The following is a 16,747-nucleotide window of genomic DNA, read 5'->3' on the forward strand; positions in this document are numbered from 1 at the left end:
AGGGACACTCTACCTTATGGATGTGATCCGAGGTCTTCATTTTCAGGGAGAAGAATGTTTGTTTTCTTTCCACGAGAAGATCCTTCATTGAAAGCTCAGTTTCCTCACAGCAGGAAGGAAATGCTATGGCGGATCGTGGAGGCTATGATCTGACATTGGCCCAATGTTGTGACGGTGTCCTATCAAATATCATCTCTAGATAGTGAAACAAAGCACGGACTCGTCCCGACAGATGTCTGATGGACGGTCGTGGGGCTTGCTCCACAGATGGTTCCTCTGACCACAACGAGGAGACAAAAGAGCAGGAAAGAGAGGGTTACAGCGTATATGGGAATGAGCATTTGAAAATGTGTAATGAAATCATTTAAATGTAGTTACAACACAGAATAATATATATATATATATATATATATATATATATATATTAAAACAGGCAGCAGTGGTTTATCTTAAATGAATATTTGTATTAATTTATTTTCTTGCAGAGATCAAAGATCTTCACAAAAGAGGTGGACCACATTTCTGGTAGACCAATACAAATGAAGTGAGGCATCTATTCTTCATGCCTGAAAGAACTGTCATAGATTCATATTGTTTGATTAATTCAGTCAGTATGACAACTACACAACAAAGGGCTGAGGCTGTTTTAATCATCCGTCACTTATAACACGGATAATTAATTGATTGTTGATTAATAACACTTTTGTAAGTCTACATTGTCATGTAACTTTATCAAATTTGAGATGTGGGAGTATAATTAAATGTTTTTGTCAAATAAAATGACAATAAAGGGGACATATCTTTGTTTTTGTGCTCGGTGTCACATGGCCAACGCTTCATTCAGCTTCTCTGGCGGCCATCACGAGAGAGCAGAGCCAGTGTCCAAGGAAATGCAGTTGCAAAAAGTGCAGCTGACACAACTTCAAACAAACAGGAAGTTAAACACTACAATGACTGAATTTGTCACGGGGTGAGGCTCAGGTGCAGAGAGACAGGCTGGATTCCAGGTTTGAGTGAAACAAAAAACACTTTACTTCGGAAAAATGTAAAACGTGAAAACTCTGGCTTGAAAGCAACTACAAAGAACACTAGAAAACAGCATGCGAACAAAGACAGAGGCATGCGAACAAAGACAGAGACATCGAAACAGAGACACTACGAGACTAAGATAAAGACAACAAACCGGCAGGAGACAAGTGAAAGACTGGCACAATATATAGGGGGAAAACACAGGTGTACGGCATGAGACAATCAGGGAGACAGGAGTGGCTGAGGGCAGGTGAAGGGATTTAACCAATCAAGGAGACAGAGGAGTGGCTGAGGGCAGGTGAAGGGAATGAAACAATCAAGACAGAGGAGACACAGAGGAGAAACAGAACAGGGCGTTACAGTATTAAAGCGTCTTCGTGTTAATTATTGGGACATCTTAAAATCATTGCAATAATATGAGAGCTTTACGCTTTCCTGGTTTCACTTCTGTGAAAATTCACTTCGTCAAGATGTTATTTTTAATATCCAACACAGGAGGTCACATACATTGACGTCTTCGAGAGGAACCTCCCAACACACAGTGGAGGCCGGTGACGTGAAGCTCCAGTGATGCAGCGGAACGTCACCCAATCACGTGTCACCCTGTTCTGCTCCATCAAAATGTGATAAATAACGTTAGTCACGGCTCAGGGCGAATAAATCACATAACTGCGTCAACTTGAGCAACACTTTCCCAGCGATTTGCAGCGCTATAGATTGTTTTGTGACGTTGTTTTATTATGTTTGGTAAAACAAATAAGTTTACTTTTTCACAACTACCTGTATAGTATAGAAACTCAGTAGTGGGACACCTACCCATCATCGTCATTTTGCATCATCGATAACTAGTTACATTTTGCACAACTGTACTTTTTTTGCATCTAGAAAATGTAACACATTGCATTGTGGGATTGTTTGCAGAAGGTCCTTATTTTCTTTTTCTTTTGGTCGTTTATGGAAATTGAAGTACATTTTGGAGTTTGGCTGCACTCACAACCTTGAGTTAACTTTTTTTTTTAAATCCCTGTTTACAATCTGATCTGAAAGCCTATGTTTTTTTCTTCAGTTAAAAAGATGTTGTCTTAGAGATTCGTGGACTGTGACTGACCGGTCACATGCCCTGTGCTCAGCTATTTACGTTTTACATCAGATTTATCCATGTAATTGATCGTGTCCCTCTGTATCCCTCAGTCTATATTAACATTAAAATAGGCTCTCTTGTTAGACAAAAACAAAGAAAAAAACATGTTCCAGAGTTTCTCATAATAAGACCAATCATAGATGATTAATTAAAACCCCATCATCAATCCCTTCAGAATAAAGGGCAACAATTGATCCAGCACGCCTGACCTTGATGCACCCAGGGCAAGTATTGATCGCACTAGTGTTACTGCTCCCGATAACCTTCTGAACTCAACAACTTTAACAACCAGTACATTACAGCTTTTAGTGGGAAAATTAATTATCTTTACCCTGAAAGTTGTGAAGTTGACTATAAGTTTAGCAGAGATACCATCAAATCATTATCAATCTTAATTGAGCTGTGTCCAGTGCAAAAAAAGAAACGTTTTGAGAGGAGAGCCGCTGGTCACGTGACAATCATGCTCAGTGATCACAAGCGCCCCGTTTGCACGCTTCCTGTCCTCTTAGCAGGCAAGTTGTTGTTTTCTCCTGATTTGTGTGTTTGGGGAAGTGTCATCATCCCGGAGCTTTAAGCTACATCTTCATCAGCGGATGGAGTTTGCTCAGTTGTCGTGGCGAGTATTTGTATTAAAGAAGTGTTTATAAATTATTTAAAAAAATATTACATTCATTTACATGAAACATACATTTATGAAACATTATTACATATTTTGTGTATATTTTATGGTCACTCATGTCTGTTGAATGCTTCAAGAGGAATTATATTTGTTGACAAATACATTATTAAACTCTAGATCATTAAAGTCTGCTGACAACTATACATTATGCTCTGTTGCAGTGTTTCATAAACCTAGTATTACTTGTTCATATGCTGCTCATACAAGTTAAATAGCGACGGTGGGTAAAGTGGTACTGCCTATGAGTTAAATGAAGAATCTGTGTAATTTTAGTTTTATGCCTTTAGAGAAGTTAAAGTGATACTCGCAACACTTACTTACACAAAACTTCTTTTTGGTGTTTCCAGTTCTGTATTTAGAGTAAATGTATTCATCCACTGGGAACAATTCCCCTCTTTCTTTTTTCTTCTCGCCCTGCCCTAGCCCCCCCCCCCTCCTCCTCCTCCCCCTTAACTCCCCCACTCGGCCTGTTTTTCGAGAAACATGTTGACCTGGATCAGCCCTCAGAGAGAGAAATGAGGCGTCCGCCTACTTCTGAGTAAACTGGCTCTCGTGCCCTTCGAGAGGGAGTCGTGAAGTAGGGCCGCAGAGAAAATAGATCCCATTGTTGATCCCGCTCATCTAATCTTTCATAGGGAGTTATTTGAACGATGTTCCGGGCTTCTCATTGACCCCCTCAACGAGGTTTGTGTCTTTTTTGTAACGCTTTATTACGCTTGTGATTGTGAAATATGCCACTGAAATTAATTAATCGATGGCCTTTCCCTCACTGCAGTTTTTGTGGGGAACTTGGTAAACCTATCTTAATGCTGCCGTTATGTTATTGCACTGCGATGTGTGCGACCCTCATTCATTTCTCAAGCGTAAGTGCCACCTCGTGTTTGATCGTCTCGTCTGTCTGCGTGAATCATCAAACTGCTGCAGCAGCAGTAACGACTCTTTCACCCAGACTCGTTACATGGAGGGCATTAGACGGCGGGTCAGTGTCAGCCCACTCATTCCCACTGTGTCCACTTAATTAATCCCTTTAACCTCCGACCCGTGCCCACGTTGCTCGGCCCCATTTTAACTGTGCCACCAACTCCCCTCCTACGTGATGCGAGACCCACCTGTTGTCTCGAAGCTAAAAAGAAAGTAGGTTTATAAATAAGCCGTGTGGAGAGTGTATTTATATGACTGAGAAAGAAGATAAAAATAAGGTTTCCATGGAGACTAAAGAGCTGAGGCTAATTGGCAATAACACCTCAAAGAGATCTGAAATGTGAAACCATGAAGTCAGACTCACTCGCACTGCCGTGCTTGATCAATGTTTTATTAATGCTTTTAAAATGTATTCATTTAAGAAACGGCCCGATATTAAATGGTTTGGGCCGCAGCAGCATTTTTGTGGTCTGTTCTTTCTATTTCTATTTCTGTGATGATGATGATGATGATGATGGTCATCATAAAGGAAGGCAGAAGAGATTATTCGACACACCTGCACGCATACAAGCAAACAAATCAAACATCAACCAGTCTGCCAAAAGAAAATCCATATTTTTTTCTCGGAGCTATTAAGGTTGTCATCTCAGGCATCCCAGAATATATCGCCACACTTCTGATTATTTAAGAGGTGCAGATAATGATTCATTTCTGATTATACATGAGTCGCTGTATAAAGTTAACCCACAGAAGGCCCATCTCAGCTCCCCGGAGCCAGAAGCCAAAGTGACTTTCTTAGACTGCTTGTTTTGTGGACAGTTAACCAGCATATTTGAGAAGCTGGAAACAAGACATATTTTTGTCATTAAATATAAAACAAATGTTATTCAAATAGTAGCTGATTAATTTTCTCATGGAAAAGACTTATAGTCTTATTGACATTTATTACTGCACTACAAGGTTTGATACTTGCAGGTCAACAACGTCCGTTTTTAATTCCCTTATTTTCAGAGTTACTTGACAAATGAAGGTTGCAGCAATTGCAAAAGGACGTAAACCCGAATCAGCGTTATGTAACCTGTGTTACACAACACCTCATGACTTAATCTCCTCCCCTGGCATGCGGCTGCATCCAAACGTGCCCGAAGACGGACAACAACGAGCTGAGGGTCAGATTCTCAAGGTCGCCGCTCATTTAACCTCTGTGCAAGAGCATCGCTGTTGCAATGTCACATACTTATAAAGCATTAGTCGAAAAGAGTGAAATAATGACGGTTGTCGGTTGGCCGCTGCTGCTGCTGCTCGAGGCCCAAATGCGGGACAGAGGGCGACGAGGAGCGAGTAGTGGACTGGAACTACTCTGGTAAATATTTTGTAAACAAAGGGGCCCAACCAATGCTGTACTTTCTGATTTAAGAAATGCAGCTTTATATACTTTCTTATATTCAGAGCTTTTTTGTTTTCACTTTTTTCTTTTACATCTTGTATTCATTTAGTCAATAATTTGGAAACCAATTAGTACCGTGTGTACAAATATTCATATTTCATGCAAAAAGGAATTAAAAAAGCATTCAAGATGACTTTGAACTTACTGTAGTTTGCCACAGTTATGCACTTAGTCTATTTAAAAATGGTCATAATGAAATATGAGATGAAAAGTAGAAACATTTTGTACCACAAACTCAATACAAACACACTGTAAAATGCTTATAAAACACTCCTACTGAGTCTCTTTCCAGAAATCTTGTCGGGTTACAAAAGTGGTTTGTGTATTTCTTGGATGACAGTGCACGTCTGAGTGGGCTCAAGTCTAAATCATACAATCCACATCCCCACACTCTGGGGAAAACATTAGCAATATATATATATATATAAATAGAAACATAATCAGAGCTCTCTGTCTCTCTCTCCCTCTCTCTATCCCTGTCTCTCTCCACACCCACCCACACACCCCCACACACACACACACACACACACACACACACACACACGAACACAGGCAAGAATTGGAGCAGATGCACAACCACCAGGCGGGAGCAGCTCTGTTCAGCTACTATGGAGCAGCAAGACAAAGCTCCGACTGGAGACAAGGACAAGTTTGTGCAGCAGCCATCTGGGAGCACGTCGATGAAAACCCAGTTTGTTTATTGAAAAAACAAAGAGGAGAGGAACAACTCAAGCATCTCTTTCACGAGGATGAAACCGGTGTCAGTCTTTGAGTGATTCAGTCTACATTTACAATAAGGTAAGAGTTCATAGCTTGATATTTTTATTTATATTATCAGTCACGTCTGTTGGCTCTTATGGGAATATTTGTAAAAAAACAACTTTCGACCCAAAACATTATTTTATTTTTTATTTGTACCTTCGCATTGAAAATGCCGGAAGGTTATGTTTTGATCGCCGTGTATTTATTACCTTCGCATTGAAAATGCCGGAAGGTTATGTTTTGATCGCCGTGTATTTATTTATTTATTTATTTGTATGCATGTTATTCGCAAAACTCAAAAAGTATTGAACCGAATCGCATGCAATTTGGTGGGATGATTGTTTATTATCCGGGGACCAGTTGATTAGATTTTGGGATCGATCGGGTCAAAGGTAAAGGTCAAAGGTCATGAACAGGTCAAAATCTTTCGCAGAACTTTAAAAGTATTGAACCGAATCGCATGAAATTTGGTGGGATGATTGTTTATTTTCCGGGGACCAGTTGATTAGATTTTGGGATCGATCGGGTCAAAGGTCAAGGTCAAAGGTCATGAACAGGTCAAATCTTCTTGAATCACATGGAATTTGGTGGGATGATTGGTTATTATCCGGGGACCATTTGATTAGATTTTGGGATCAATCGGGTCAAAGGTCAAGGTCATGAAAGGTCAAAATCTTTTTTTTACCATAGCACGATACATTTGTCCAATTGGCATGCAACTAATGCCAAAATGTTCATAATTCAATGCCCAATCTTGTGATATGCGAAGGTATGCGCTCTACCGAGTGCCCGTTCTAGTTAATGTTATGATCAAGGTGTTTAACTTGCTTATTTTCCTGCCTCCACTTTAAAATCGTCAAATGTAAATTTAAAAAAACGTCATGTTTAGCAAGTTCCACCTCGGTAAGTCCTGCGTTAGTCTGTCTGTCCCCAACCTATTATAAACACTCAGAAATAAATAAACAATCAATGCTTTAATAACCCGTTCATATGGCTGAGCACGTGGACTGTAACATATGTGGGGAGTGTAAACAGATAGAGGGCAAGATTTTAAAGGCCACAATCCTTTTTCAAGGTTATGGTAATACTTAACTCCTCTCCCTGCCCCCACACCCCCATCCTCGCTCCCGGCCTCTCCGCTCCCAGCTGTCTATTATTCCTGCAGGCTTTGGATTGATTTCCAGCACTGGACAGCTCCAGTGGCCTCAATGAAACCAATTCACGTCACAGCTGCTGCTTAGTTTGAAAACTGCCCCGTCATAACTTCTGCTTGCACTGCGTGAGCCGTTGAATCCACGGAGATGTGTGTGTAAAGATGGAAACTTCACTTTCATCCATAGGATTTTTTGATCGTCGTATCACACCCAATGCACATTTCGGGGGTGAGGCGACAAGTTATGACCTAAAATGATGAGGGGGGGGGGGGGGGGAATCCAAATATCTACGATTAAGACTTATGTGAAAATTTAACCAAGGAAGTACAAATAACTTTTTTCAGTAAATGAAAATACACCACATGATAAGTCCATTACAAGAAATAGTTTCAAAGTTTTACTCCAGGAAAAGTATGAAGCTGATTTGTCTGACAGTTACATTTAATACTCTATTTACCTCTGAAGGAACGAGACAATACTTTGTTTTGTCGGATGACAACGAAAAATTATTATTATTAATGATAATAATAATAATAATTATTATTATCAAGGTTATACATAACTGTTGCGCCTCCTGGTGGGGCGCAACATAAGGTAGCAGGTTTGCTTATGTGAGGATGCAGTCACACCAGTTGAGGACACGAAAAGTTATACGAAAAGGGTTTATTAACAAGCAGCAACACAAGGACAAACAAGGACCGTCAGTGGCACCAAAGAAAAGAACATATCAAAACCCACGCCCCGCCCGGGACAGGTGATGTGCACCCAAAAGTACAGAGGGTGGTGCTCACTCTAACCTGGGGTATTAACAACAAGTAAACCTACATGTATGTAGTATGTAAACCCTGGGGTATCTTACCTGTCCTCATTGACCCTGTGCGCACAACAAAAAGGAATTAAACAAGACACAACAAAAGTAGGCTGCTACCAAATGAAACAGTAGAGTGTACTAAAAAAGCTCCACAGCAACCAAAGACCGAACTCCACGCTGAACAAACACAGGACTATTTAAAGGGGAATGGTTGATGGGTGATCAGGAACAGGTGTGATGATTTGATGACTGGAACCAGGTGTGCACGTCTGTGAAGTATGAGAATGACAACAGGAGGGGGAGACAAAGCAACAACACAAAACAAGACCAAAACAGAACACAATACAAAACATGTAGACCAGTGTACGTAACAATAACATATAAAAAAGTCCTTATCACGCAAAACATCCCTATTCAGAGTGCCATAAATCTCCTACACAGTAGATTATTATATTTAGTAGTAGAGAACACAAATGGGCTACTCTCCATCATTTAGGGTTAGTTAAGAGTTGTGTGTGTGTGTGTGTGTGCAGGATGATGTTCTTCTAGTGTAAATAAGTGTGTGGCTGTTCTAAACAAACAGGTCCATATTTTCAGGACACTATGGAGACTGACTGCTGTCCTTGGGAATAGATACAAAGCTACAGAAAAAAACCAGAAACTTAAAAAGGATCGCCTCGCAAAAACTTGGCGTGACCAAACGCAGCTCTCTCGCCCGTTTTTGCGCATTCCTTTGACAAAGATGTACGCCTTGTGTACCGTGGGTGCCTTGGGTGTGTGTTTGAATGTAAATATTTTACTTTTCTGTACAGGAGACGTTGTAGTAACATCATCTGACATCATAATCCCGTCATTTTAATCTGTATTTCTTTTCTCACACTCTGTCCAACGGGGAGGACCTTGTGGCCTTTATTCCTGCTTTTCCTTATCCCTCCCTTCCTTTCTCTTATCATTATATCTCAGATTAAACAAAAGGGTTTAAACCAGGCCACACAGCAACTGTCAACCACCTTTCATATAGTTGCTTGGAATGAGAGATTAAGGGAAATAGTAATCTGGTATTTCAAGTTCCCTCCACCCTTTTCCTTTGAATGAGATTATGCTGTAATGTATGACTGCTTAGGTCCACTGACGTACCTGGATGAGACCTACGTCAGAGTCTTAAGCGCACTGCATAATATTAATAACAATAATAATCTGGAGACAGCTGTTGTATACTGCAGGATTTGGTGCTTCTTTATGAGTGTGGGTGGCTAATTTAAAGGTACAGTACGTACGATTTAGTGTCATCAAGTGGTGAAGTTGCAGATTGTTACAGCAGCTGAATAAAGGCTACAGAAAACTGAATCAGATGAGGAAGTGCCTTAATCATGCAGTCCCTCTAATGGCCATCAGGGGCGACTCCTCTGATTGCAAAACAAAGTGTGATTGATTTCTGATTTTAACATTTTAAACATGAGTTTATGGTCCCAATATTTAGTTTCCAGTCTTCTATAATACAATGAGATATTCATTTTGTAAATGATTGTCCCACTTAGAGATAGACCATACAGCAGAGTAGGATTTATGGCAGTGCTACCTTATGATGGACATGTTTAATGTAAAAACACAAAAGGCTCTCCTTAGTGCAGTGTTTGGTTTGTCTGTTCTACGCTGCTGTAGAAACATGATGGAGTCAATGAAGATGACCCGCTCCTGCTCTTTGGTCCTTTGAGGAAAAGTTCTAGCCTATTTCCTCTCTACTCCTCTCCTCTCATCTCCTTTCAAGTTGTCTTACATGATAAATATCACCACACACACACACACACACACACACACACACACACACACACACACACACACACACACACACACACACACACACACACACACACACACAACAACAACAACAACAAATCACTCCCATAGAGGGAGAGGAGAGAGGTTCCTATGGAAATGGCAAATACAGTAACTATGATCAGACATTATTTACTTGTCTTCTCCCTCAGGGGCTTCATCATCTTAGAAATAAAGCCACTGTGCTGACAGTAAGACACATTAGTGGCAATATTGAGTTAATTGTGGCACGTATGGCTTATTCAGGCACACAGTTAAGAGATACATCAGCATTTAAGAACAAAAGGATTTACGGCTATATACAAACATAAAATAATCTCAATTATTTGGGGTTCGTCATAAATTATAATGTCAACAAAGCTTCACCGGGGAGGCGTAAAACGAACATGGATTAGATCTTTAAAAGTCCCAGATACTAAAACAACAACATGAATCCAGTGAAATGGACCAGTGTGATGCTCCTGCAGCACACGCCTCATTTGTGAAGATAATAGTTATCTTGAGAGTAGCTGACATCATTTTTTCAAACGATGGTTGTTTTGACAAAAAGAGTCTTGACTCGAGGATCACTCGGCAGCTTTTTGTCTGCATTGAATTTGCTCAGTTGTCATGGAGATGACAACAGAATATTTTTAGGACTTCATGCACGTGGGCCCAAGAACAGAGCCACAGGACATCGAGTACGGATGGCTTTATCTTGGTGGCTTGTAAAAATTAAACTATAAACCTGATGCTCATAATGGCATTATGTGCATTATATTATCAACAGGTACACAAAAGAACTGCGCTCAACAACAAGTGCACATAATGTTTGTCATCATTAGAATCCTGCAAAGATGTGTGTACTACACAGTCAGCTTTGCAGGATTCTAATAATGACAAACTTAAGTATCATTCTCATAATATAAAATTCATTATAACATTTAAAAAAAGATGCATGTTATATTTTTTATCTGGGATGGACCAAATGAAGCAGAAATAAAATCAAACCAACAACATTAACACATTAGAAACATTAGAAACAACACCAACATGATTAATAATTGATGTTGTTGTAAAATAAATAAATAATAATAACACAGGGTTCTCTTCACCAATTCAAAAAAAGATAAATTCAGCAGATCTACACCAAACAATGACGCCTTTCACTGGCGGACTGGCATGTGAACTGTGTTGTTCTGTCCTGATCCCGCTCATGATGCTGCTGGCACTGACTCTGACCTTCACGCTGACCGTATTGGCATGTTGGCTGGCGTCTTTAAGGACTCTGTAAGAAAAGGTTAGGGCTTCACATAGAGGACTTGCTCCTCCAGCTGTGGGAGTTATCGAGCCAACGTCATCATCTGCGCTTTTGGGATTATCCATTCGACAATCACTCTTCATCCAGCCAATCAGGGTTGCACACGGCCCACATTGCATGACAACAAATCCCATCAAAATCTCTACGTGTGTGCAACCGTGTTTCTGTTTGCTTGTACTTGTTATTGACGGCGATATTGAACAAAGGCTTTTAAACAGCAGATGTCGGAGACATACATAAGACAAAATATTACTACCTTTCTAATGTCAACTTATTTATTTATATCAGCCGAAGGGATTCGCGTGCCCTTGGCCTTCTACTGCTTATGCAACCCGGTTGCTTTTTGGTTCTCTTGATTCCCAGCTAGCTGACATAATAACTTTCTTTCTAACCTTTTCTTACAGAATCCTTAAAGACGCCAGCCAACATGCCAATACGGTCAGCGTGAAGGTCAGAGTCACCCTCTTTCTTTCTTTTTACAAGCTAGGTACAGCACTAGCCTACTTACCTACTTATTATCTCTGCACTCTGCTTTCTTATGTTTCTTTTTGATAACCTGTTCCCATACTTAGTACTTAATACTGTTAATACTGCATACACTTTACCACACTATGTACAGTGTGTTTTTTGTACAGTGTTCTTTTTAAATATATGTTTCATATTTCTATTATTATTACAGTTATTATTATTATTATTATTATAGTGTGTTTGTTCTGTACCTCTGTTGACTTGGAGAACCCTGCAAAAATAATTCCGATGTGTCTGGACTGCTGGTCTAGGCACAGATGGCAAATAAAAAACCTTGAACCTTGAACCTTGAATAATAAGCCGAGCAAAATCAACCTTCAACTTTGTCATCAGGCCAAACAGCAGATCAATTGTTCCTCTAACAGTAGATAACCACTGATTCATCTCTTTTTTAGACCTTTGTCCCTTCAACTGGCTGTGTGCTTTTCCACCCCTGGTTGGCCATGAAGGTCCCGAAGGCTAACCACTAGCAAAGACCTAATCGATAAGCTTTCGTCACACAAAACAACTGTCTGGTGCATTAGGGTGAGGCCAAAATTTGCAGAGCGAAATATTTGATTTTTCTGGTTTTTAGTCACGCTAGCGACGTGGCGAGATCGATGACAATGTTGCCTGATGCCCTGGTGCCCTGTTTCCTGATCCCCCGCTTTGGTCCAGACTGAAATATCTCAACATATTTTGGATGAATTTTTCAATTTGTCCCAAACTCTTGCAACTCTTGCAAGTCTTGCAAAACTAATGCTATTCCCGTCAGCATCAGCTGTGTTTCTGGACCCAATGTGTCCTCTATGGTCATGTTTGTTCAGCGTGTTAGCATGCTAATCGGGGTAAACAGTGCCACTGTTAACATTAACAGTTAACATTAGCATGTTAGCATGCTGTGTTAGCATTGAGCAGGAATTAACTATATCTGATCATTATCAAATGTTCTTTGTTCACAGAAAATGTTTCATAAGAAGGCAGCGCTGATAACAAATGCAAGAAGCACCTGAGCTCAAACTGCCTCCCTGTCCAGCAACAGTACTTTAATGGTTGGAACTGCCCGCCCCAACCTCCATTACTGCCCTCACAGACACAGCCTGATGATCACCGGTGCCATGGGAGCGGTGCGAGTCACTAGGTGAGAGAGGGTGGGCATTAGAAACGTGTCAACTGTGTTATGGAAGAAAAGTTCAAGAAAGATTTGGTTACTTTTGTTCCATTACTTCACAATGAAACATATTTGTACTGCTTTTATAAGTCAGACTTAACAAAGAGTTTATACCAATTAATGAAGTGTTATCTCATGCTTATTAGCTAAATTAGTAATTAGTAAGTACTTATTTAGAACACACGTTTGGGTTGCCAATATAGTGAAACATTGACACTGTTAGTTTGACCCTCAATTAGATAATTTAACCTCTGACCTTATAGAACATTGCTGCAGGGCAGTTGGACAACACATTTCTTAACTATTAATGAGCAATTATACATTCGGACTTGATGGATTATCACAGAAAACCTTTTATCAATAACATTTGTACTGTCATAAAGATGACTTACTAACTTTTGTTGAGAAACCCATGACCCTTTATGAAGTTTATTAGTTTGCTTAACTGTGATTTATAAACCCTTTATCCAAAGCTTATTATCATTTATATATGCAAATGTATTTGAGACTGTGAGACTCAAGAGGATTTATTAATGGCTTGATTATTAATGCAACCAGAGATTTGACAACCCAAAAGTTGTTTTCAATGACAAATTATAACGAATTGATATAGTATAAAGTAAATGGTTAAACCAGTAAGAGAGACATTAGTTACAATTAATAATTAGTTTATAAAAATGTGATGTCAAGAAAACCAAAACATCCAATTAACAGTTGGCAATCGTAGTTTAGCAACTTCAATGCAGGTCTTGCAAGCTTTGGATTTTTTCACAAGTATGTACATGTGAAAGAGTTGGAGTAGGGGTCATATTCTACATTTGAAGATTTTAGACAAAAAAGCACAAGAGCAAACGCGTAAAGAATGAATTTAATAGTGTGTTTGTAAATTAATTAGAATAATGGTAATAACAAAACACATTTTCACAACTAACACATCCACTGCCTAGCGTTTCCTCACTGTGTGCAAGCCTATCCAGGCTGTTATCAGAGTTTAGGCTAATGTAGAAGATCACGCCTTTTTTCTTAAATGTAGAAACTGTTTGAAAATATTGAAAAAGTATGAAAGCTAAGCATCCACATGTCTGCGCAATTTGTTTGGCTAAAAAAATGATCTCCCGTCTGTTCTCAGATACAGCATCGTTTCCACAGACGAAGATGCCCTGAAGATCTCCAGCGTGGCCCGACACAACGGCCACAGTCCTCTGACTCAGCAGACTCTGTCGGGGCCCTGCATGCGGGCCGAGGAAGCAGGAGGAGAGTGTCCAGGTGGCGATGAGGGAAGAGGGACTTTATCTTTGAGAGTAACAAATGAGCCCGTCGTCCACAACAGCTGCCGCGCTTCACCTTCATGTCGCCTGGGCCTGGATATGGGCACCGGACACCTGCGCAGCCGCTTTGTGAAGAAGAGCGGCCAGTGCAACGTGGTGTTCCACAACATGGAGGATAAGCCACGGCGTTACCTGGCTGACATTTTCACCACCTGCGTGGACATTCGCTGGCGCTATCTGCTGCTCGTTTTCACCACCACCTTCCTTCTGTCTTGGCTGCTGTTTGGCGTGATCTTCTGGGGCGTGGCGCTCATTCATGGCGACTTTAGCCTTCGCATACCCACGAAGGAAGGGGATCCTCGAAACAACGTAGGGGACGAAAATGACGAATGGCGGCCATGTATCCTCCACATCCAGGGTTTCATCGGGGCCTTTCTGTTCTCCATAGAGACCCAGACCACCATTGGATATGGATTCCGATGTGTCACCGAAGAGTGCCCAGGCGCTGTGGTGACAGTGGTGGTCCAGTCCATCGTTGGCTGCATTCTTGACTCCTTCATGATCGGCACCATCATGGCAAAGATGGTGCGCCCCAAGAAGCGGGCGCAGACCTTGCTGTTCTCGCATTATGCCGTCATCGCCATGCGAGACGGCAAGCTTTGCCTCATGTGGCGCCTGGGCAACATGCGCAAGAGCCACATTGTCGAAGCACATGTACGCGCTCAGCTTATAAAGTCGCACGTGACAGCGGAGGGCGAGTACCTCCCTTTGGAGCAAACGGACATTGATGTCGGCTATGACGACGGGTTGGACCGGCTGTTTCTGGTGTCACCGCTGGTGGTGGTCCACGAGATCAACAAGACCAGTCCTCTGTACAACCTGAGCCGCAACGACCTGCTCAAGGAAGACTTTGAGATCGTGGTCATCCTGGAGGGGATGGTGGAGGCCACAGCTATGACCACTCAGGCCCGCAGCTCCTACTTGTCCAAGGAGATCCTGTGGGGTCACCGCTTTGAGCCGGTGGTCTTTGAGAAGGGTGATCGCTACCAGGTGGACTACTCCCGCTTCCATAAATCCTACGAAGTGCCATCTACACCTCACTGCAGTGCCAGGGAACTAAACCAGATGATGGGCCGCGGCAGGCAGTCCTCATCCTCCAGCTCGAGTTACTCCCGGTCTCCCTCGCCATTCCCACAGAGGGCAGCCCGCCACCTCCTGGGCCCTCACTCCCCCAGCGCTTTCTGCTACGAGAACGAGGTGGCCTTGTGCTGCGGGGACGACGAGGAGGACGTGAAAGAGGAGGCGGGGAGCCTGAATGTAAGAAGTGAGAGAGAGGTAAAGATAAGGGATGACATTCACTTGGGATTCAAAGAGACATTTGTGGAGGAGCAGAAGGTGGAGATGCTGTGCGTTCTGGACTCAGAGAATCAGATCAGCCTTGACAGACTACAGCCCACCCTACCTTTATACATCAGCAGAGAGTCAGGGGTCTAATAGATGGTAATGGCTGACCGTCCATTTGTTTTCTCTCTTTGTCTGTGTGCATCCAACCAAAGTATTGAAATAGTTTGAAAATAAAAGATTTTTCGCAGCTGTCACAAAATCCACTCAGCTTTTGATCATAACTTGCTCTGGCTAGAGGTATTGTACACTTTTAGTTGTGACATCAGCATTTAAACAGCGTACAGCTCATCTACTTTTGAAAATGGTGACCGGGTATTACTCTCAAATCATGAGCTATCTTGAAAACGTTGTTGCTTTCTTGTTTTAGTCGATATGACAGTCTATGATCTACAGTTAAGTCAGGTTTTTGTTCTTTATTTTCATTGAGTTTTTGTAAATATGATATGATTTTGTTTTAATTTTGAAATGATTATGCATCATATACATATATGTTATAAGAGAAAAATCCATTTATTTTAAAGGTGGCATGACACAAACGCCAGCAAGATTTTGTGTAAAAAATAAAATATTTCAGTATTTAAAGACTTCTGTCTTCCTGGTTGAGTTCTGTCACTTTTCACATTTGATAAATAAGCCATTTATTCCATGAAAGGCAACACGCTCAAATCAATTGAAAAGGGCCATAAAACCGAGTGTAACAGCTTCCATGCCGTCACCCGTAGGTTTCCCCCCTAAGCACGCAGGATCGGTCAACACCGGGATATTTGGTAACATTCTGTATTGCTCTTTAACGCAGACTGTGCTTCTGCTCTGCTCACTCTCCTGCATCTCCCCTCCAGCTTGTATAGCTGAGGGCTAATCACACACAGATTGGCTTCAGCTGATGGCTGATTACCAATCAGCCAGCAGCTGAAGCCAATTAGACCCTGTTCCCTAAACCACACCACCACAGCTGCCACACCGAGTTCGAACGATTTGTCAAACCTGTACAGTTAAAGAAAATCACTTTGTTCTTACTTTTATGAATAGATACAAACACTTTGCGAGTTGGTTTCTCTAAACAAAGCACCTCATGAACAACAACACTGTTAATGTTTGAATTGTGTCTGTTACGTCTCTTGAATAGATGAGATCAGATAAATCTCTTTTGTCTTGACTTTGAATCCAATAGGTCTCTACATGGGTGTATTACCAACAAGGCACAGCAGGCAACTGCCCCACACCCAAGTCGTTGTGTCGGCCACTTGGTCGGTCTACCACTTTGGTCCTGACTGAAACATCTTCAAAACTATTAGATGTAGGCCTATGATCTGTCAT

At 41.3% G+C, this 16,747-nt stretch overlaps 1 protein-coding gene across 3 annotated transcripts; it reads left to right on the forward strand.

Moving 5' to 3' along the window:
- Nucleotides 1-5,879: 5,879 nt before the first annotated feature.
- Nucleotides 5,880-15,955, forward strand: LOC130190787 (ATP-sensitive inward rectifier potassium channel 12-like). 3 transcript variants are annotated; one of them, XM_056410398.1, is made up of 4 exons: nt 5,880-6,015; nt 11,485-11,530; nt 12,004-12,728; nt 13,888-15,955. In XM_056410398.1, exons 3-4 carry the CDS (start codon nt 12,637-12,639, stop codon nt 15,518-15,520), a joined length of 1,725 nt encoding a protein of 574 aa, XP_056266373.1. In that variant the 5' UTR covers nt 5,880-6,015; nt 11,485-11,530; nt 12,004-12,636; the 3' UTR covers nt 15,521-15,955. The 3 variants fall into 3 exon arrangements, with proteins under 3 accessions (XP_056266373.1, XP_056266375.1, XP_056266374.1); XM_056410400.1 differs by having other exon boundaries at nt 12,550-12,728; XM_056410399.1 differs by lacking the exon at nt 5,880-6,015 and having other exon boundaries at nt 11,069-11,567.
- Nucleotides 15,956-16,747: the final 792 nt, after the last annotated feature.

The sequence above is a fragment of the Pseudoliparis swirei genome, chromosome 24 (assembly GCF_029220125.1).
Source record: "Pseudoliparis swirei isolate HS2019 ecotype Mariana Trench chromosome 24, NWPU_hadal_v1, whole genome shotgun sequence".
In the NCBI taxonomy this organism is placed as follows: Eukaryota; Metazoa; Chordata; class Actinopteri; order Perciformes; family Liparidae; genus Pseudoliparis; species Pseudoliparis swirei.

Coding starts and splice junctions, on each gene's coding strand:
- LOC130190787 (XM_056410398.1), top strand. CDS start 12,637: ATGGTTGGAACTGCCCGCCCCAACCTCCATTACTGCCCTCACAGACAC. Junction 12,729..13,887: donor GGAGCGGTGCGAGTCACTAG/GTGAGAGAGGGT, acceptor GTCTGTTCTCAG/ATACAGCATCGTTTCCACAG.